Source organism: Lacerta agilis, chromosome 6 (assembly GCF_009819535.1).
Source record: "Lacerta agilis isolate rLacAgi1 chromosome 6, rLacAgi1.pri, whole genome shotgun sequence".
NCBI classification, from domain to species: Eukaryota; Metazoa; Chordata; class Lepidosauria; order Squamata; family Lacertidae; genus Lacerta; species Lacerta agilis.
Window position 1 is genome coordinate 26,036,122 of NC_046317.1, and position 22,160 is coordinate 26,058,281.

The 22,160-nt window shown below is 42.4% G+C and overlaps 1 protein-coding gene across 1 annotated transcript; it reads right to left on the minus strand.

Annotated features, from left to right (window-relative positions):
• Positions 1-1,967: 1,967 nt before the first annotated feature.
• LOC117048183 (calcium-activated chloride channel regulator 1-like) lies at positions 1,968-19,961 on the minus strand. Its single transcript, XM_033151666.1, has 14 exons — positions 19,505-19,961; positions 17,752-17,892; positions 16,884-17,034; positions 16,178-16,289; positions 14,743-14,911; positions 12,339-12,560; positions 11,342-11,566; positions 10,975-11,152; positions 9,373-9,479; positions 7,836-8,060; positions 6,045-6,315; positions 5,020-5,187; positions 3,954-4,199; positions 1,968-3,049 (listed from the first exon to the last, which is right to left on the minus strand). Exons 1-14 carry the CDS (start codon positions 19,667-19,669, stop codon positions 2,448-2,450), a joined length of 2,982 nt encoding a protein of 993 aa, XP_033007557.1. The 5' UTR covers positions 19,670-19,961; the 3' UTR covers positions 1,968-2,447.
• Positions 19,962-22,160: the final 2,199 nt, after the last annotated feature.

Sequence of the window (22,160 nt, forward strand, 5' to 3'; positions counted from 1 at the left end):
TGCAGTTAAGGCAAAACTCAGTTAGGTGATGTAAAATGTCAAGGAATGGGAAACACCTTTGGAGTTTTCCATGAAATACTGTGACTCAGACACGTTTGTTTTTAGTAAATGTCAGTACCTTGTTTAGCTCATAGTGTGGGAGGAAAGAATGATACAAAAGAGCAGGACGGTGCTGCCCTTCTTTCCTCAGAAGAGGTCCTGTCACATTGTTCAGAAGATAATAATGTTATGAGCAAAACATCATATATAATATAGTAAGCAATGAGCGTTCCCCACATCAAATGGGGTGTGCATGTTACGAGGTTGCGAGGAGACCCATTGGATCACGGTGGCAGCTCCTGGCAGTTGGTCTGGCTTCGCCTTCCCCAGGTTGGGATACCTGTGGACTCCACCTACTCTAGCAGCCGCCCAATCCCGGCTAGGGAGGTGTTGCCAGGGGGATTGGCCAGGTAGAAGGAGGGATTATACAGTTCACACAATAGAGATTGAGTCATACCTGGGAAGCGGCCATTGGATTCAGAGCCAAGGTCTTCCTACATCTGAATATTAATAAAGTTGTGGCCAATTTAATCCCATAGAACGTTGTCATGAGTCGTTATTTCCCTCAGGGGCTGCCCCGGGGTACGGGGGACTTCGCCTGACTGCACAATATTATAATATAATATAATATAATAATAATAATGATGACACAAGGCAAGTGTCCCTGGGGAGAGAATTAGGAAGGAAAGAGTAACATGCTCCAAATCCACCCCCACCCTCTCATTATACTAATGTGCAGTTATCTATACTTATTTTTCAGTACCTTGTTGATTAATGGCTATACTGTATTCAAACAGGTGCATAGCAACATTGCTTTCATTATCCGTCATACTAGTGGCCTAAGGTTGCCTATCAGTTCACCCCCCTCGCATTCCTTTCTTGGTGCTAGGTTGCTTATCAGTTATTGCATTCCGTACTAGGACTCTTTCGTACTTAAAAACAACCTATTTCTTCTCTGCTAGAAGAGGTTAGGAAGAGTTCATACACATCAGCCGAGCAGCGATGCTAATATCAAATACGGAGTTTCAACAAAGCAAAATAGAGTTCCAACAGAGACAGATGTGGGAGAATAGGAAATCCCCTTTCACGTTTATTTAGCAAAATGTAAAGAGCACTTGACTGTAAAAAAATAATAAAAAAATCTCTGTTTACAAAAATATGGAAGCAAATATTAAAATGAATTGTAAAAAGATTAAAAAGCAACAACCAAGTATTTAAAAGTATTCAGATGACACTAAACAACCTGCAAACTCATGGGAGATGTTTTAATAAGAAAAACCCAGACATTGCAACTTTTAAACGATTGAAGAATCAATCAGCCCACGGTTTTTTATGGTTTTCCTGCAGACCTCTATCACAAGATTCTCTGTTTTAATAACATTCCGTATCTGTCTCCTCTTCACAGCGTTTTATGAGCCCATTTACATTCCTTGAAATTATTTTACGTATAATTGGGAGAAAAAGGTCACACCAGCACCATCTAGCTCTGAACTTATGAAATAGCATTTAAGAATAAACCAATAGCGTTCAATAGCTATTCAGTTGTTTGTTTGAGTATCTCCTCAAGTGTGATCTGTTTTCTCCCCACCCCAAATTTCAGTCAGTTTCATCCAAGGACTCGGGAAATCCTTTTGCTCATAAATTACAGCAATGGGCCCCATACAAGATTGCATATTTATCGCTGTCATTTGAAGGGATTTAATGGCCGCCCTATGGTGCGTTCCTATTTCAAATGCCGCATCTGAAGTTTTAGCAATATGCGATGGGAGTGCCCTGTTGTCAAATCATTTTGGCGGAGAGTTTTTCAAGAAATCTTTGCTACTGTACTCCAAATTATTACAGTGGACTCGTGCTTCGCTCTGTTACAGCCAGGAGCTATACAGAATACAAACGACAAGATGTTCATTCTTTTTTCTGTTGGGAGCGTTCAGATTAGAAATAGCGCATCACTGGAGATACCATACACTATTTACTTTCAAAGCCTGGTGGGCCAAAGTTTAGGGGTTGGCTGCTATGGAAAAGATAATGGAGGAAAAACCAGACATTTGCAGGGAGTCAGAATGGAAAGTACATTTGATAGTATATTACACGGTACTCTCTCATAGTTTATGTAGTCTTCCATCTGTCTCTCAAAAATCTATGTACTTGATTGTACATGCTCCCCATTTAATATCGATTGCTGGCTTTAAAGTATAGATGCTGAGACAAAAACAGCACATGAGGCTTATAAAGCGCTGCTAATTTTTATTGTGAATATGTAAAATCATCTCCAGCACTCTCGTTTTCGTCATAATGCCGGAGTTTGTGGGCAGACACCCAGGTTATGATTGTTTTGGGTAGCGTTTGTTCTTGTTTGTTTCGATATTTTGTTTGTAAGCATTAAAACAGTTAATAAAATATATTATCCTTCACAAAATAGTGAAGGCGTTCTTATTAGCAACAGTAATATCCGTGCAAGTGTCATAACTTCTGTATCTCTGCTTACGCAAAACATAAACTGTTATACTTACAATAGCACAAATTATAATTGCAGAAGCACATACGATGGTCACAGTTTCCATAGTGGTATTTATTGCTTTTGTATCATTAGCACAGGTGGGTTTCACATTAGAGGCAGTTGTATGTTTGTCATCCAGAGTAGGCGAAACAGAGTATTTGTCAGCTGGAGTAGTGTGAGCAGTAGAAGTTGTGACTGGACTAGTAGGAGTAGTGTGAGCAGTAGAAGTTGTGACTGGACTAGCAGGAGTAGGTGGCAACACAGGAAGAAGCACAACTGCTCTTGCTATGTTTGATACTTCTCCAATGTTGTTGCTGCCATCAATGGCACGAATTGCAAAGTAGATGGAGGTGCCATTTTCTTTCGTGAAGTTGTCGGGCTTATACCTAAATATTTGTCTGACCCCAGCAACTTCCACTGCAAGTCCAGTAGTGTTCACAGAAGGGGCGCTATCAAAAGTTCCATGTCTTAATTCCAAGGGATTTTCACTCATTTTTATTTCATATCTTTCAGCTGCGAAATGAAAACACACAACAGGCATCCATTAGGACCTACGTCTTCAGGAATAACAGAGACAAAAATCTCCCCTCTGTGTATTTACAAACTCCTTAGGGAACTCTTTCCACGTTGGGTTGAATGCATAACTGCCATTGCATCTTTGCATGTTGCAAAGAGCCCTGGAGAATGTTCCAAGGCTAAGATCTCCGTTCACACAGGCTGCTTGTTGAGGTTAACTGTAATTTCATGCCAGCGTAAGAATATTAGCCTATGTCACAGATCCCCACAACCTTTTTTTTTGGACACACTTGTATGATGACCTCTGTTGGGAGAGAGACAAGGGAAATGTGTCCCTGTTTGTTCTCCTAACCTCTAAATACATATTTAATAAATAGTGACCATAGGGTACCCATTCCACAGGGGGGAAAACAGCCACTCAACTCCTCCATGGTATGTCAGGAACCTAGACTTTTGCTACTTTACTATGCATAAACTTTGGGAGGATGTTGCCATGCAGGTGGCAGTGTTGAGACAACCCTGGTTTTGGGCTATTCTGCTTTTGCAACCCAATGGCATTCTGGATCCTAGAATCATAGAATCATAGAGTTGGAAGAGACCACAAGGGCCATCTAGTCCAACCCCCTGCCAAGCAGGAAACACCATCAAAGCATTCCTGACAGATGGCTGTTGGATGGAGATTTGTGTTCCGTGCTTATATCAAGGCAGTTCTGTCTCAGTGCCAGTTGTGGAGAAGCCAAGGTGGAGAAGGCAGTTTGGGGTAGAATGTTACCTCCAGGATATTACAGGGAGAGGTGGCTGGTGTAAATTCTCCATCCACCCCATTATACTTTTTTATTTATGAGCTTTTCTGTAAGCAAAGCAGCCTTGTGGGTTGATTAAAGCAGGATTCCACACTTACCTTGTCCTGCATCATAATCATTTCCAGGAGCCGTCCATGCCAAACAGAAATGATCATCATCCTCAGCTAGTTTTACCTCAAGGTCAGTAATTTTAGAGGGTGGAAAGACATCTGTGATGGTGTCTTCAAAAGGGACTCCTGATACTACAAAAGAACCACCTGAGGCAATTCTACTGACGCCTCCTAGATCGGCTTGGAGTTCATCATCTGTAGGTTCAGGTTTGGGGGGGTTCATTGTTATGTTACCTACAAAAGTGGGGGAAGAACAGCCATAACTACAAACATCTAAACGTTCTTGGTGTTTTACAGTTTTAACAGATTTTTATTTTCATTGTATTGCATTCCTCGTGTACCGCTTAAGAAATCAATGTAATTGAGAGGCATATAAATTATCTACATGCAGCACAAAACCAGGCTGCATTGCATATGATTGGCTAGAAACACTATGGCAAGACAATGGCAACTTGAGTCTAGACTTTGTGCTGGCAACTAGTGGGAACAGAAGAGAATCTAAAGTGCTCAAAGTATAAGTATATGCAAACAATAAATCAATTAAGGCTGCACTCTTGTGCACTTAGGACCAAAAGAAGGATGGCAGAGTAATATTTTAAACCCTAGTAAGAATTAGATTGTTTCATCGGTTCAAATAACACTTTCTGTTTACCCACTAATTTGGGAAGCGCACAGTAGATTAGAATATTATAGGAGAGAAGGGTGTGGGTGCATCAGAGTTATATACTCAATGGTACAGATCTACATAAAGACAACAATAGGGAAGGAAGATGCTTGTGTTTCTACTGAGAGACCCAGGACTCAGATGCATTAGTCAAAAAACAGTGTTTTGAATGTGTTAAAAACATGCAACACCAGATGGCGCTGTAGAGCACAAACCTTTTCTTTGAGATTTTATGTAGCGTTTCCCCCCTTTCTGTTACAGTATAACAATTTGATTTATGACTTTTTTATAGCATTTCCCCTCTGTGTGTAGATCCACCCCCAATTTCACACTTGGAGAACCACAGAGCTAATATACCAGCAGTAAAACTATTTCATAACACTTGCTTACCATCTTCTTCTATAACTCCTGTTATATATAAAGCTTGACTCTGTCTACGGGACCGTCTGAGCGTCTGGTCTTTTCCTTGGACACGCACTTTGATATTGTGTCTACCGTTTCCTCTGAATGACGTGAAATACCTGGAGTAGATTCCGTCGTTCTTGAGAATATCGGCGCCTGAGTACATAAATATTGAAACGTGACATGCGAAGCAACTGTCAACACTTCTGGTCATTTAAAAACAACAACAACCTACAAAACCTATGTTCATTTCACAGTATGTGTTGCTGTATCCTTGGAAATAGATGACTATCTGATTCTGAAAGCTGATGTCAATAAAACACAGGCCAACAAAACTTGGGACCAACCAAACACACCAGCATGTTTTGTGACCTGCTGTACTCCTGACAAGCTCAGTTTTTGGCAGTCCCTGGCAGTTAGCAAAATCAGCACATTTATCAAACTCCATGATAAATAGATCTAAAGGACCCCATTTCCACATATGAACCGAGGTCCTGAGATCATCATCTGGGACGCTTACCTGTGTGCAATCTCTGAGAGAGGTCTGGAGGTTGGCAATGACCTCCCTCATATAAATTCAATCAATCCATCAATCAATCAATAATAAGTGAACAGGACTTAACTGTAGTGGCCCATTGTTATGTAATGTTCTCCCAGATACACCAACCTCGCACCAATATTGCCATTGTTTCAGCACCAGGCAAAGATGTTTTCTTTTACCCAAACACTAGTAGGTCACCATGCTCCCCAACATTTCACAGACACTATTTGCATGACTTGATGGAGCTTGGGACAGAGCCCAGAATGAGGTCATTATATGCAATGATTCCAGTTCACAAAGGCAGGTATAGCGAGCCACATGGTACAAGGCAAGTCAAATACATATATTTGGATTTGCAATAATAATACATAAACTCCATTTCAAAGGAATCAATGAAAATTGACTTTTGAAAAACTTGCTTTTGAAAAATTATAAAATGCACACTTCCGTAAATGCTTCAAAATAAACTTACCTGAACCATCATCATAAAGCTCCAGTTCTACTGGTGTTCCAATCTCTGGTTCGACTGTCGCTGTGACTTTTGCACCGATAACAGGCAAGAATCCTTGGCTGACTTCTGCATAAATAACCATCGGACTAGGAAACTTATTGGTATCACTTTTCGTGTAGGGCTTCACAATCAAAGGAGGCACAGCTGCAGATGCTGCTCGAGTGGTTACCACTATTGATATGACTTGTGCTCCTGAATGTGTGTTCTGAATTGAATAAATCCAGTCTCCTGTCTGAAAATCAAGTGTTGAAATACAGGAGACTATTAAGTATCTAAGTTGTGTTTACAAATGCATTTCCATTTCCTCTGGTTCCTGTTGTGCTTTGATAAAAGTAGGTGTCTTTTTATTAAAACGATTACAATTATGTATTGTTTGCAGACTAATACAACCAACAGTGATGAATACTGATTGTATTTGCTTGCCCGATTTCTTTCCTTGACCACAGAAAACAGTAGCAATTTCTATCCCCTTGTCTGCTCACAGCGAAACTCTCTGCCATTCCTAACACACACTTTTGTAAAAAAAAAGAAAGAAGTCAGCCCTACAAACTTTTTTCTCTGTTGGCTTTAGCCTAGTAAGTGAGTAGTGATGCCATAGGGAAGCTGATCTCTCTCTCTCTTGCTGCAGGAAGGAGCCAAATTAGCAAGGCTCTTGCGGGCAAGATTGATTTGCCTTTTTCCTTTCTCAGTTTGCCACCTCCCTCAAGGATCAGCCACCCTTCAAAGTCCCATGCTCCTCTCCACCATCTCATCCTACCAAGACACATAAGAGCTTGATATCACTCAAATAAGCAAAAGAGTACTTGATTTTTTTCAAAAAAAACCAAACAGCTTAATTTTTGAAGAAGATTATTTTAAAAATTGCTTCTTAGATGAATTGGACATAGCTAGTAATTCCCAAACAGTGCACCATGAGAGTATTACTCCTTTGGGCACAGGAAAGGTAGACAATAAATAATTACAGGCTCCCAGGAGTGCCCAGGATTCAGACACCCTAGATTTTTGAAGGATTCACTATTCTGCAACATAGTGGGTGGGCTCCAGGGGGGGATGAATGATGCTTACTCTTAAAGGCAGTGGGCATTTTGCGTGGGGGTTCTTTTCCCACCCCCTGAGATCCCGCCCCATTACGTCCCGCCTCCATTCCACCCCGCCCTGCCCCCTTCTAGGTCCAAAAAGACCCTCAGGTCAGCGATCAGGTGTCAATTGGACACGTCTAAAATGGTTCCTGCTTATAATCTGATTCTTGGTACCAATTTGGAACATGATTCAATTGACTCCTCACTCTGATCATTTTGCTTCACTTCTCATTTCACTATTGTTAACTATTCCTGAAATAGTCCTTTAGCTTTTCAAAACCAATGTTATTGTTTACCCTTTTTTACGGCAATTTCAGAGCTGGCTGAAAACTCAATGAGCCAGTAATTACCCATTGCAGTATGTATCTTGCCTCAAGGTATGCTGTATGCTCAAGTGAGGGTGATGAGGTGACGGATGTGTGCAAGTACACACACCTGTGGATTTGCTCGCTTCCCAAATGAGCATTAGGATCAGGAAGACAGGAAGGAAGCTTGTGCATTTCCCAGGTGAGGTCTAGCTTCAGAGAAGCCAACACAGATTGAGTGGAAGCTGTGAAGGGACCTTAAAAATACTTCACAAACCATTTCATGGCTTTGGACTCTGCAGACACATCACCATATTGTCCCATTTGGTTCAACGCATAGAGAAGTTTGAAAAGAGCTCAGTTTTTACCTCTGCGGTTCCATCAATCTTGAGGCGAGCTGATTTGACATTAGTATTATCAATTGCAAAGTCTTTTTCAGTGTACTCTTTTCCTTTGGGATCTGTGAGCAGAATTTCCGGTGGAGATGTGTCCCACGTCACCACGAAGAAAGTGTCATTCCCCACTGTTTTATCAATAGTTACAATACCATTCAGCTGGTCTTTGGAACTGACCCTTTGCCCTCTACTTTCAAGCTGTTGGGGGAAAGAAATAAGTGTGCTGATATATCTGAAAAGCTTTACAAATTGAATACATATGGTTTATTTCCTTTCATAAGGTGTAAAGAAATGAGTGGCGGTATATTGTTTAGAAGGTGCCTTCACACAGTGGTTAGTTCTGCTGGACAAGAAATATGCAATACTCAGACATTAATAAAAATGCTGGTACAGTCATGACATGATAGGCCTTGCCCTATACAGATCTTGGTTTGTCCAGTGGTGATAAATTTAGTTTCCATCAATATTTCAATGTTAAAGACATGGAGGAAGGCAGATAAGCAGCTACGTTGAAACAGGTGGAAACAATCGCATCTCTACCTCAACAGCCTTGGAAATGGCCAGCTAATATTTGGATAATGCTAGATAAGGGAACTCAAATCTCCAGTTTCCACATTTTGGCAAAGGGTTGTGTCAGGGAACTGTCCCTGGCTCAGCGAAGGGTGGTGGAAGGGCTCTCGGGATGCTATAGAGAGCCTCAGCCCCACCTGACCAGTAGCACCTCCTCGTCCAGTGGAGGGAGCAGCAAGGTTTCCAGTGGGGAGGGGCAGGCAGCTCAGTAGCTGGAGAGCCGAGGCTCTGGGGATGTTGGAGAGACCCTGCACTCCTCTCGCTCAGCGGGCGAGGAGGGAGACACGCTATTTCCGTCGCCCCAAGTACACAGAAGTGTGAAACGAAAAGAGGGGAGGCAGAGATTTTGTATACCCAAACTCTTATGTTGGGGTCAGAACCAGAAGGGGCCACTCCCGGATTCTGAAGACGGTTGATACAGACATGAACTTTTAAGTTCTGCACTGTACATAGTATGCACACTAAAACTACTAAAGAAACGGCTGGAGTTTTGCCTGGTTCCTCATGAGCAACCATCCAAGGACCTTACAGGTTGCCAAGGAGATACAATCTTCTGGGCTGGAACCGTGGTGCTGTGGTGGTTTTTAAAGAAACACTTTCCCCATATGCTATTTTCCTAATGAAACCTCTTCTCCAATTTGTTATTTGTCCAGTCAGAGAAAAACAAAGTATGTTACATGTTCGTTTGAACTCCGAATGGTACATTGTGAAATGTTTCAGCTCTGTCAAAATCCATCTTGGCCATTTGCCCTTCTCTTGGAACTCTACCTGGGGTCTCCCTCGTTATAACAATAGCAAATTATGGACTGTAGAATTGATTTCACACAGCGTTGTCTTTAGTTTTTCTATGCTGCCTAGTAATTTTAAGCAACCAATAATAATGATAGTGATAGAAATGATAGTGATAGTGATGATACACTCAAATCTTTGCAGTTCAAACCTGAATAGATTGTTGACTGATATCTCCACTTCCTGAAGAAATTCCACTGAAAGCATCGATGAGGCCGTTGGAATCCAAACTGTCAGTGACAGAAAATTTCAGACCCCCTGAAATGTGATTGAAGGAATAATTTAGAATAGTTATTCTGTCAGGTGGAATAAAATGCAATACGCGTTGTGCCTTGTAGCGGCATGTTCAGGTGTGATATTGCAAGCACAGTTCTGAATTACAGGTGCTGCTTTTTAATGTTAGGAACTGTGCGCTCCCAGCAGGCCTTTGCTGCACCTTTCTATAGCTGGATCAGGATCTGTGGCCTCTGTGAGAATAGAAATAGTATTTCTTATACACAGGCATGTAGTAAAAAGAATCCGAATACCCCTCTTTTGTCAGTTCCTCTAAATCAGATATTTACTTCTGGCCAGACACTTACAAGGAACTAACTTTGTGAGATTTGAAATCTTAAACTTGGATTATAAGGAGCATCACTAAAAACAAAAAATACATTTAAAAGGGAGGCCAGGGGTACTGCTGAGTACTTAACAGATTTTGGAAAGAAGCTGATAGATACAAATTTACATAAAATTTGCAAGCGTTTTTGCTAATTTCCCCTAGGTTTCTTTTTTTTTTTTAATGTGCTCATCAATATAGTGTGAAAACATATCAAAAAGCTGATAGCAGATCTCTTACATATTTTTACTCATGTCAATACATGTGTGCCTAATTCTTACACACATGTTCCTATCATGCCTGTGGACTATTTAGGTTACCGTATATACGGTAACCTATGGCGGCAGCAGAGGAACAAGCAGCCCAAAAGGGCTGCTTTTAGGCTGCTCCTTCCTCCTCCTCCACTTTTGCCGCATTTCCCACCCTAGGCTTATACTCGAGTCAATAAGTTTTCCCGGTTTTTTGTGGTAAAATTAGGTGCCTCGGTTTATATTCTGGTCGGCTTATACTCAAGTATATACAGTATTTCAGTTGACACAATTGCAGTGCCACTCTTGCTCACTAGAGGGAATGAGCAAGAAGTATGTGTGTTACTATGGTTAAAGATTTATTCTCCAATAAAGATTTATTGGTTAAAGAAAATGGAGAAGAGTCATCAAAATGCCAAATTATAGCATAGTAAAAGCAATGAGCTAAAAGCCAGACAAAACAGAGGCCACTCAAACCTTAACTATGACTGGAGAGTTGAGGGAAAGGCAGAAGATGGAGAGTTGCCTTGTATGGAGTTTTGGGACGGGCTTCTCAGTAACAGTAACTAGCCTGCACCTCAATTTTGCATCCTTGATCAATGGTTTGTCTCAGTCAAAGCCCACATTCTATTTCCAGCAGTGGCAACCAAATGCCAGTTGGATACTTACAAGCAGAACCTGAGGTCAAAATAGATTCCCTGTGGGTTCTGAATATTGCAATCTCATTTAGCTGTCATGGCTGAAATAAACGTTTCTGTGGACGGAGCAAGTAGGAGGAATATTGTGTGGATGGGAGTAGCTTGGCATAGTGGCTGGGCCTTGGAGTGAACTCACCTTTTGGGGGGACACCAGCTGGCTACCAAGTAGCATAGAAGAGTCTTGCAAGACATTATTCTTACTCACTTACCCGTCTTGTCTGCCAACATTTCCAGTTCTCTTGCAGCACTTGACCCCAAAGCAATGGTGTGAATTATAGACCCGCTTCTTTGAACTTCATCAAAACAAGAGCTTATAGCTGCATCTTCTCCATCTGTCAAGAGAACGATTTCACAGCCTTTGGTACTTCCATACTTGTTTAAAAACACCTGTATGGAAAAGAGGATTAAATTTTTTAGCAGTGATATTAAAACAAACAACACAGAAGCCAGGGGGCAGCGTTTTAGGCTTAAATCTTGCTTGTAACAATATGCACAAGCGTCCTGCCTTCTTTTGCATCTGGTCACCCTTCTAAGTAGAAGCATAGGAATTAAAGAATTGGGGGGGGGGGATTTCACCTGAAATCCTGACCGCACTCCAGAACATATGTTGGTTCCTCTAGTAGTTCTGGTAGGCAGGTACTCTGTGAGTGTTTTGCGCACACTGTCGTTATTGATCTGCTTCAAATGGGTCTTAACTGCTGCTGTGCTATTGAATGCAACTATTCCAACCCAGGATCCCACTTCAATAATCTGCAGGAGGAATATTTCTGCAGCTTGTTTCAGCCGAACAGTGCGATTGTTCTGCATAGGAATTAAAAACAAAACAACAACAGCATTCACAGGTCTGCCAGTGCATTCTGGGAAGCAAATAAAGATGACTGAAAACACAATTGTTGACTATACTCTAAAAAAAACAACAACAAGGCTTCATAAACATATAAGAATATAGACATGTACATAACATTTATGAGTATCTGAATAATCTCATCCGTGTTGTGATTTAGGACACAATTCACCTGGACTTTTTCACACACAGGCTCCATTGAAATAGATGGAAGGTGCACAAGAGCACCATATGTTTCAGTGGGGCTTGTCCCATCAATTGTGTCCTTGAATAGTATTTATTACATAATGTTTTCATTATGTAATAATGAACAAAAAAAATGTAGAGTTAGAAAGGTCTCTAAGGGCCAGTAATCACAGCTGTTTTTGTGGCTGCTGTATAAATGTCTGTGTTATTATCTCCTGGGCAAATATCAACTCAATTCTACAATACTGTTTTTCTTTGAAACCCCTGAAAGACTAGACGCCTCAACTAAATGCTTGCAGTGGGATTTCCTTGTCCTGCTTCTATTCTTCCATCTGTTTTGGCTCCCCACTCCCATGTTTTTCACCTCTCACAGTCCATCTCTCCCTCTGGGTTCCCTGCGTCAACGTGACATTAGGCTGAGGGTTGCAGGCAGTGATTGCCTTGCACAACAGCCAAGTTGTCCTGCCCTAGAACCTCTGACCTCTATGAACAACTTGCTGTAGTTTGATAAATAGATCTTCTGAACATGGAAATCAGACTTACCAAATCCATACTTCTGGAAACATCAAGTACTAGACACAAAACTCTCTCCTGTTTTTGCAGCAAGGAGATAGTGGGATCAGGTGGGGGAACCGTTATTGGAGATGAATTGGCAAAGTCGGGAGAGGCCATGATTACTTCCCAGCTGCTCCTGTAGTTGCACATTTTATTCTGCATATTTGTTGCTTTAATATTATGGTTGCTTTTGTCACAGAACTGAGTAACCTAAATAAAAGATAGGGAAGGACAGGTCAAGATCACAATTCCTGCTTCATGGCAGCTGTTCCTTACGAAGAGGTGCTGCAAAGATGGCACACAGAAAGAAAGAAAAAGGCTACAGGGTGTTGGGCAGATTTTTAGTTCTAGGCGTATGTTGCCCTTAACTTCACAAAAATGTAACAGAAACAATCTTCAAAGAGTCTGTTCTAGTGTAGCTACTGATCCAGGGATCACAGAGACCTTCACTTTCCCTGTCATGGGTTAATATCTATACATAACTGCAAGGGAGAACGTCAACCTTTTATGTCACTGAAATGGCAACAGCCATACACAAGAGGGAGGTGTAAGACAACTTGGGTAATCCTTGAGGTACACAGAAGTTGGGGGGGGGAAATTGGGTGAACCCCCAAATAATTTTAAAAGCCACCAAAAAAAAAACCTACATAGAAATAGGCTACACATGTCTGCATCAATCTACTCTGTTCCCTCTCCCCTGAACTCCTGCAGGTGGAGGAAGAATGAAAGCCATTTCTCTAAAGCACTGGGGATTAAGTTGCCTCGTAAAGCAAAGCCCCGCTGCCTTCTTCCGCAGACGGAAAAGGAGTCTTCTGTGTTATGGAAATAAGAATAGGAGGAGATAGGGTTTAGCTACACCCAAGAGCATCATCCTGACAGCTTAGCCAAGCTTCAGCAGTTGCAAAGCAAACTCTTTCTCCCTCACCTCCATCCCTGAGCAAAAGAGCACATGTTAATGAGATACCTTCATGAAGCAGAGAAAGGCTCCTTGTTGGTGCCAAAGGTCTGGGCATCCTGCAAGGGGGAAAGATCGCCTGCTACACAGAGTGCCCAGCACCCTTGCAACTCAAGGAGAGAAGAGTTGGCTTAACTATGAGACCATCAGCCAGAATGAAATAGCCAGTTCTCACCTGGACCAGCTGGCTCCACCAGAGGAGTACTTGGGCACTAGTCAGCCACCTGCTGGCTGTCAATTTACTCACTTGCCCTCTCTGGCTCATTCACTCACTTGGTCACCTATCTAGTCTTTTACTCTGGGCAGTCTCTGAATGTTGGTCATTACGCTGCAGAAAGGGTCATTCGTGCATGAGGGGAAGGTATCAAGAGGGTTAGGGGCAAACCCAAAGTTTGCAGAAATACAGTCAGAAGGTGAAGGAACTATTAAGTTGAGTAAGAGAAGAAAGAGATGAACAGGTAGCTCAAATGAAACAGTGCCAGATTAAACCCTGTGGAGGCCCCTAGCCAGTCAAAATCTTGTGGCCCCCCGCTCTAGTGGGATAACATTGAACTAAGAAAGCTGTATTGTAATTTTCTTTCAAGATCAAATCAATATTATTTTGATCCGTTGTCGTGGGGCCCCTAAACAGCCAATAGGCTGGTGCCTACTCTGCCTATTTGTTAACCCGGCACTGAACTGAAACATTAAGGACAATTTCTCAGATATTTTATACATCTCCAAAGCTGCGTTTTGGGGGGGGGGGTGAAATTATTTTGTGGAGGAAGAGAATCTGAGCAGCCATTGTTTTGTTTTTCTCACACACACACACACACCCACACACACACCCCGTGTCTTCTGAAGTGCATTTTGAGAATTTTGGAAAATTCTAAATCACTCCTTCCCTAGGAAATGGCTGCCACCTTTGGCACTCGCTGGAGGCCATTTTTATAATGGACAGGACTAACTGTGAGAAAACACACACTTGGTGGGTTCTTCCTCCGGGAGCTCATTTTATTCAAGGCACACCTGACTGAATAATCCTTCTGTTATGTATTGAAGTTCTCACCCTAAGCCACTAGGGGGTGTTGTGTATATAGTTTCACTCTGCCCACCGTGGCTGCAGTTCTCACTCAGGTCCACACATGCAAATGAAGGATTGAGGGTGCCGCTCATGGATTGGGTAGCGAGAGAGAGAGAGTCGCTACTGTTGCATGTTACTGAGTGCTATATAAGCAGGCTGGCTCAGCCCTTCAGTTCAGTTCTGTTCCAGCCTGAGAATAAAGAGAGCTGCTTGGAGAATCACTGTGTCGTCTGCTATGTCTACCCACTATTTAATACCTTCAAATAAAAGGCAATAATTGAAGCAGGTTTGTTAAAAACAGAAAGCCACGGTGTGCCTTTTTGAAGACAGATGCTGGGGGAGTGTAAGTCCCCTTTGAGATCCACCATACTTACTGAAGGGAGACTTTGCAAGTACATTATAGAAGCTGCAGTATCTTGATGCCTTTTGGGAACAAATAGGCACCCATCTTCATACAGCTGAGTTAGGTGGTCAATTTTGCAATCTCTGTAATTCTTTCCACCAAGCGGGAATATGTATTGACCAGTGAAACCAACTGAGCATCTAAAGAATGTAAAAAGAAACAGATATAGTCAATTTCAAAGTCAATAAACAACCACTTGGTGGCATGATTGCTATGCCATGCAGTTTTCTTCCATGCCAACCAGAGGAAGGGTGGGATTTAAACTGAATTGATGATGATGATGATATGTTGCAACTGGATTGGTAGGAGGAATTGATTAAAATTAGCCTATGGGAAACAACAGCAAGCAGATTGGCTAGGGCCATTGATTAGGTCTGTGCTATCTCTGTGCTATGTCTGGAAGGACTCCTGAATGTTGACAATGGGAAGAAGGCTTAATGAAGTAGCCATGGGTCTCTCAACACCCTACCTAGGCTTTCTCAGGAGAGAAGAAATTGGTTGTGGGGTGGGGCAAGGAAAGGAATGTTGACCCTCACCTGCACTGGAGGCAGGAGTAATAATAATAATATTATTATAATTTATTATTTATACCCCGCCCATCTGGCTTGGTTTCCCCAGCTACTCTGGGCAGTTCCCAATAGAATATTAAAAACATAATAAAACATCAAACATTAAAAACTTCCCTATACAGGGCTGACTTCAGATGTCTTCTAAAGTCAGATAGTTGTTTATCTCCTTGACATCTGATGGGAGGGTGTTCCACAGGGCGGGCGCCACCACCGAGAAGGCCCTCTGCTTGGTTCCCTGTAACCTCACTTCACACAGTGAGGGAACCACCAGAAGGCCCTCGGCATTGGAACTCAGTGTCCAGGCTGAACGATGGGTATAGAGATGTTCCTTCAGGTATACAGGGCCGAGGCTGTGGGAGTGGGACCTAGCAGCACATAGCGATTGCTCGTTGTTTGAATGAGCACATGCAGGAGTAAAGCTGATAAGCCATCATAATCAGAGTCTGAAAATGGTCTTCAGAGAGACTGAATAAGCTGGTTGGTGTTAAGGGGTTGGGGAGAGCCCAAGTGTGCACTAGCTGGGGTTACCAGCAGGCAGGACATTGCCCCACTTGGCTCTCATAAGAGATTTCCTTTGTATATCCTCCAATTACAGCTTAATCCTCTAGAGCAGACTCTCTCAACATCCACAGATATTGTTGGATTGCAGCTGCCATCATCCTTTGACCACTGGTCCTACAAGCTAGGGGTGATGTAGTCCAAGAACATCTGGGGGCCCAAGGTTGAGAAAGGGTGCTCTCTAGGCAATAATTTACACCACTACCAAACTAACAAGCCCAAGGCAAACATCAATTCTTAAAGAAGAGCTGTATTTGTTGGAGGTATTTGTGGAAGTACCTTGTTGCTTCAGGCAAGTTGTCTCCCCCAGGAGAGTAGAAAGGTGCATCATTGTTGTATTCATCAAAGACACCCCATCTGAGATGAGCCCACTCATGGACAAAGACCCTGCCTGTAGAAGAGCAAAGACAAAGCAATAATAATATAAATGGCTACATTTTCCGACAGTTTTTTACTTTTATATGTACAACATACAGCTGGTAATTATAACAAACATACACACTGTTTAAAAAAACAAAAACAAAAATTTGAAATACTGTGAAATCACATTAGCAATTGAATAACCAAAAAAGGGATAGCCGACCTTTTCAATCTGATTCAGAAGAGAAGTCCTTGTTTGTAGCCCTACGGCTTAGAAGCCAATGAGGTGGAGACCCTTTAATCAAAAGTTGCATCTGGCGAGGCAGATCTTACTATGCCCCCTGCATTCAAAGCACACAACCCCCTGGGAACTATAGGAAGTCATGTACTTTAAATGTATGGTGTATAAGCAGCTTCTGAAAGTTAGCTTTTCGGGGCTGAAAATGTACTGATAAACCTCATGTGAAAATATTGCCGATTTCTTATGTAAATTTAGGAGCTTTTAGAGCAAATAAGCAACTGCAATGAAAGTCTTGATGGTTTCTTAGGAATTCTATCCTTATTACCCTTTGAAAACTTGACTAGCAGTTCTAATAATAATAAAAAACCAGACAATTTAATCTACCTCGTGGACCATAAGCACTATGCAACTTGTCATTTGTCAGGAAGTTAGGAGTGAAATGAATGTATCGCCCAGGTTCCCCGCATCCGCCATACTGTAGGGTGTAGGGATCATCTCCATGTTTCAAGTAATGATCCGCCACTATGACATCAGCCTAAAATAAAATAGAACAAAGAAGACATAAAGGTGGACAGTCTAGAAATTCCTGTCATATTCTGAGCTTCCATTAAAAGAAAAAGAAAAAATATCACTCGACAATGCTACTATACAAGAAATAGCTTCCGGTATTTATTAAGAATGCAATGGTCTAGAAATGAGCCCACAAAATCAGATGTACTAAATTCATTAGTTTTTCTGGTACTGTTGTGTCATGAATTCCTTTTGGGGAGAAGGGTGGGGCAGCACACCAAGGCCCCCAACCACCTTAAGCCAGCCTTAGATATCACCACATCTATAAGAACAGCCCAAATCTGCATGTTCACTCAAAAATAAACCCAGTTGCACCCAAAAGTGTAAAATATAGATATTATTGCTTGGCATCTGCATTACTTATCTTTACGCACCAGGCAAAGACACTCCTCTTCTCTCAGGCTTTTGGCTAATTAAACATTCTATGGACTTTTAAACTGGGGGGAGAGGGTTGTTTTTGTTTGTTATTATGGTATATATTTTTGTGTTATTGTAATGTAAAGAGTCCTGCGATCTTCGGATTAAGGGTGGTATAGAACTTTAATCATAAACAAACAAATAAAAATTTGTATTAGATCATACAATATCTTTTATTCCCCCCACCCACAATCTCTCCATTTGCCCCAATCTTTTTAAAAATACCACAAGTATATTTAAATGTTAATGCATTCTTCAGCGTTACCTTATCAAAGAATTCTGTAGTTACTCTCTGATATTCATTTTTCGGTTTCCATGTGGAAGGAATTATAACTTTCACAGTCTTGAAATAAAATCTTTGCCGTGTAGCACTAAAGAGATAAGTTGATGCCTCTTTCAGCATGTCCTAACAGGGAAAAGAAAAGAGAGGCCTTTGTGTGTCAATGGCTAGTTACTGGCATTTGTGTTTACAGAATGTGCCCTTTGGTCTCTTCTGCCATCTTTCTTTCCTGAAGCTAGAGTGCCTTGCATGTTGAAAAGTTGAATCCCCGTACTGTATTCAAAAAGCTGGTAGATGCAATTCACATACTTTTTTTGGTGGATCCTCCTGTCCCATTGGGTGTTGCTTGACATAGTATGCAAAGCTATTCCTGGTATGAAGGGGGAAAGAGTGGGGGAAGCTGTAGCCTACATGACAGGAGGGCGGCCATTTTTGTTTGTTTTTAAGTGGCCGCCATATTGTTTGTGCAAGTCTACACTGCGCAACAACTTTGAGTGCACAATCAGCCCTGTTTAGTGACAAAGGTTCTTCTGCATTGCTTATTTACAGAGCAATCTGAAGTGATTCCTACGAAGTGGGACATTTGTATATTTCTCCTTCAATGGAGCTGGCCACGGGGGCCCCAAACAGATTGAACTATTGAAATGCCAGGCAGGAAGCTGAAGCCTAGAACAAAGAAATCGTCTTTCTCCACTGGGGGCAGCTGCCATTTGATCTAAGGCAAAGCCACTGAGAGGAAGGGAAAGCACTTCCCAGAAACGGCCCCCCACTTCTGGAACAATTTCCTGAAATCTGGTGTCGAAGAGCTCCGGTTAGTTAAAGAAACCTATGAACAGGACATTTTAACCTCTAATGGTCAAAACCTGAGCAACATTTACCTCAGAGTACATGCCACCAGTTCTGGCACAGAGCTAACAAAATCACACACCAGGTGTCATGCTGGAGTTTCCCTGCTGTTTCGCTATCATCACCCTTCCCTCTATTTTCAACGTTCAGAATGCGATTGCCATTGCTCGGCCAGCCAAAATAGAGTCGCCTATTTACAAGAGTAATCTAGCAGGCTTGGGAGCACCACAGGTATTGCAGAAATTAAAAACAAAAAGCCAATGGGGAGAGACCTCAAAAAGGAAGGAGGACCAAATGTGCGCACTGGAAGGAGGTGCTAAGGGGGGATAGAATGAACTACCCCAGCTGAATGGAACAGGGAAGAGGAATATTCCAGGCTATCAATTTTTTTTCCTTGCAAGTAACCTAGGCTTGCGCTATGGCAGAAACATTCCTGACATGACCTGGGTTTTTTTGGTGTAAAAATGGCGTCAGGGTGGAATTTTGCCGAACCAGCGGAAACCACCTCTAAAAACCTAAAATCACTACTTTGGGGGGAGCTTTTAGGATCTTCCTAAGAAGCTCAACAACTTTGTGGAATGTTACTTTTAGAAAGGGATGAAAAACTTGCGGGGTGTAGGGCCAGTCAGAAGCACCCACTCTTGCAAAATGCAGAATTCAGAAATTTAAAAAGCTCAACAATTTTGGTGGTTCCCTACAAAAAAAAAGCTTAATAACTCTGCGAGTGTCAGGAATTTTACTTTTTGAAATATGGCAACCCTATACAAGTCCCACCTGTACACTTGGGATGAGACTTGTGGGGTGGGGGTGGGGGGTCAGAAGCACCCTGGCACCCCACGCTTGCAAAATGCAACTTTCATTTCCCTAGAATATCACTGTCTGAATATCTTACCTTTATGGCATCCACCATTTTGTTGTCTTCCGGGATCTGGGGGTCGATTGCGACGACGATGTCCTCAAAACCGCCCATGTTGAGTTTTACCCTGGTACCTGTCACCTCATGCAGTACTTGCAGCAGCAGCAGAAGAAGAAGCAGAAGCCACTGGATAAGTGCCATATTTCCTTGTGGCGCTTATTTATTTCAGCCTTACAGAAATAAATAACAGCACAGAGGCTTGTTAATGCAAGAGCTTTGGCAGGGATCGAGAGAGAAAGAGAGAACCAAACAAACCTGTTTTGAAAGGACAAAGAATTCTGGAAATTATCCCCAACCTGGTGTTTCCTTGTTCAAATCCTCGTAAATACACTTTTAACTTCCTATTTAACAAAAGGCACGGTTGCTCACTTTGGAGGCTCAGAACTCGAGGCTGTTTGCTGATGTGCAGGCAAACACAACTACCTAGGAAAGTGAAAGCATCCACAAGAATAAGCTAAGGGGTATAATGGTCCAACTCATAACAAAAAAAAAATCCTTGAATACAATGTTTAACTCTATCATTGCCAGTTACTACTAATACATTGCAAGCATTTCTAAAGAAATTGAAACTACAGTTAATAATAGCAGCAGTCTGGAATTTCTAGATTGCTTTTATAAAAAGAAAAGAAAAACTTCACCTTAATCCAAGTGATATTCTCCTAGCTTTATCTTATTTGGTGCCCAGGGGTGCCAAAAGGGTGGGGTATACCATCTACTGGGCCTTCTTCTGCACCTGCCAAAGAAGACACTAATCTGCATAAAATTTGCAAACACTTTACGTCTCGTGCAAATCTGTACCCTCTTTTGCAGGTAGGGGTTGAGCACCAAAAATAAAGTAGGGGTGACAGAATTGTAGAGTTGGCTAAGGGACCATGAGAGTCATCGAGTCCAACCCCCTCCAATGCAGGCAACTTTTTGCCCAACGTGGGGCTTGAACCCATGACCTTGAGATTAAGAGTCTTCTGCTTTAGCAACCGAGCTATTCTTGATGGCGAGCTGAGAACCAGAAATATAGCAGGGGTCAAACCAGTGATGACCAGTGCCCAATGGGATTGAGAGGGCACAAAACAGGGAGCCCAAATGCAGATGGAGCCAGAGCCCCTGTTGCCGCCAGAGATCTAGCCCCCCCCCCAGCCCTGCAGCTGGTGAGACCAAGTTCTGGACAAGCTGGACAACTATGTGAAGATACAGATGATGAACCACCCACTAACATTGCCTTAGTCTTATCTTGACTGAGCTTCAATTTATTTGCTCTCATCCAATCCATTACCAAGACAATACATCGACAATCAACCTTTGCCTTTCTACTATTATCGTGCCACACTTATTTTCTGGTAATGTCTCTTACCTCAAGATAGATAGTTAACTGCCCAACCTTGATATAAAGGGGGTTTTTTTGTTTTGTTTTTTTGCTATATCATTAGCCAACATTTTACTCCATATCACTCAGCATCCTCTTAACACAATTCACTTGATAGCCAACAGCTAATCCATTCTTTGTTGTTCTGGAGTAAGGTTCCACGTGATTGGGAAGTATCCTGGCAACGCGATGAGTTACAGAAATGGCGTTAGGCAGGATCAAAACAGTCGCGAGGCGGGACTACCACACCCACAAGCTGCAAATCTGCAACTGAACTGCTGCAATGCACCCATGGACTCATGGTCCTTATGAGCAGAAGGCTCAAATCCAGATGCCTGCTGTGAACTCCGTTCTGAAGCCAAGAGCAAGAGACCACCGCCAAGTAAAACAAAGCTGAAACAATGGAAAATTAAAACAGAAATCCCACTAGGATGAAAGAGCCAAAATCCTATGACCCAGAAATTGAAACATAATGACACAAAGCCAAGATGGGAAATGGCCACCCTGGAATGGTTGCAGAGACTTTAGGATGGTCCAGGTTATATGGTGTGTCAATAGACAGTGAGTGGTCACTAAAGCAAACACTTGCTGAAACAGGAGATAAGAGAAAGGAAGATGCTAAGGTGAATAAAACCATGGCCAATTTGGACACCCTGGGAAGAAGAAGAGTTTAGATTTTATATCCCGCTTTATCACTACCCTAAGGCGTCTCAAAGCGGCTCACATTCTCCTTTCCCTTCCTTCCCCACAACAAACGCTCTGTGAGGTGAGTGAGGCTGAGAGACTTCAGAGAAGTGTGACTAGCCCAAGGTCACCCAGCAGCTGCATGTGGAGGAGCAGGGAAGTGAACCCGGTTCACCAGATTACAAGACTACCACTCTTAACCACTACACCACACTGGCCACCCAGTAGCTAGGGAGAGAAAGAGAATGGCACAAGAGCCACAGGCAGAAGGACTTTCATCACATGACTCTCCAGAGGCACCTGCAAGTATGAGTAATGCCCACTCAAGGTATGGAAGAAAGTTCAAACCCCAAGAGTAGGTGGACTACGTTATGCAATAGAAACAATTATTGAGCCCTGTACCTGCCTTGCCACTGACATAATCTGGGACAGTGTGGTCCAACAAACTATCCTCAATGCCTTTTGGGGCAGTGTTTGTCATTTGATGCCCCCCACAGTCCTCATGCTGCCTTCCCAAACCCAGGAAAGTGAGGTGCTGGATTTTGAGAAGGAGGCAAGAGGGCTCTGGCAAGGTCCCAGAGTCTTCTC

Excerpts from the sequence above, each read along its gene's own strand:
- LOC117048183 (XM_033151666.1), bottom strand. The coding sequence starts at position 19,669 with ATGGCACTTATCCAGTGGCTTCTGCTTCTTCTTCTGCTGCTGCTGCAA. Across the intron at positions 11,567-12,338 it reads TTTCCAGAAGTATGGATTTG|AACAATCGCACTGTTCGGCT; the intron begins GTAAGTCTGATT and ends ATTCCTATGCAG. Across the intron at positions 4,200-5,019 it reads AGGAGTTATAGAAGAAGATG|GTAACATAACAATGAACCCC; the intron begins GTAAGCAAGTGT and ends CCACTTTTGTAG.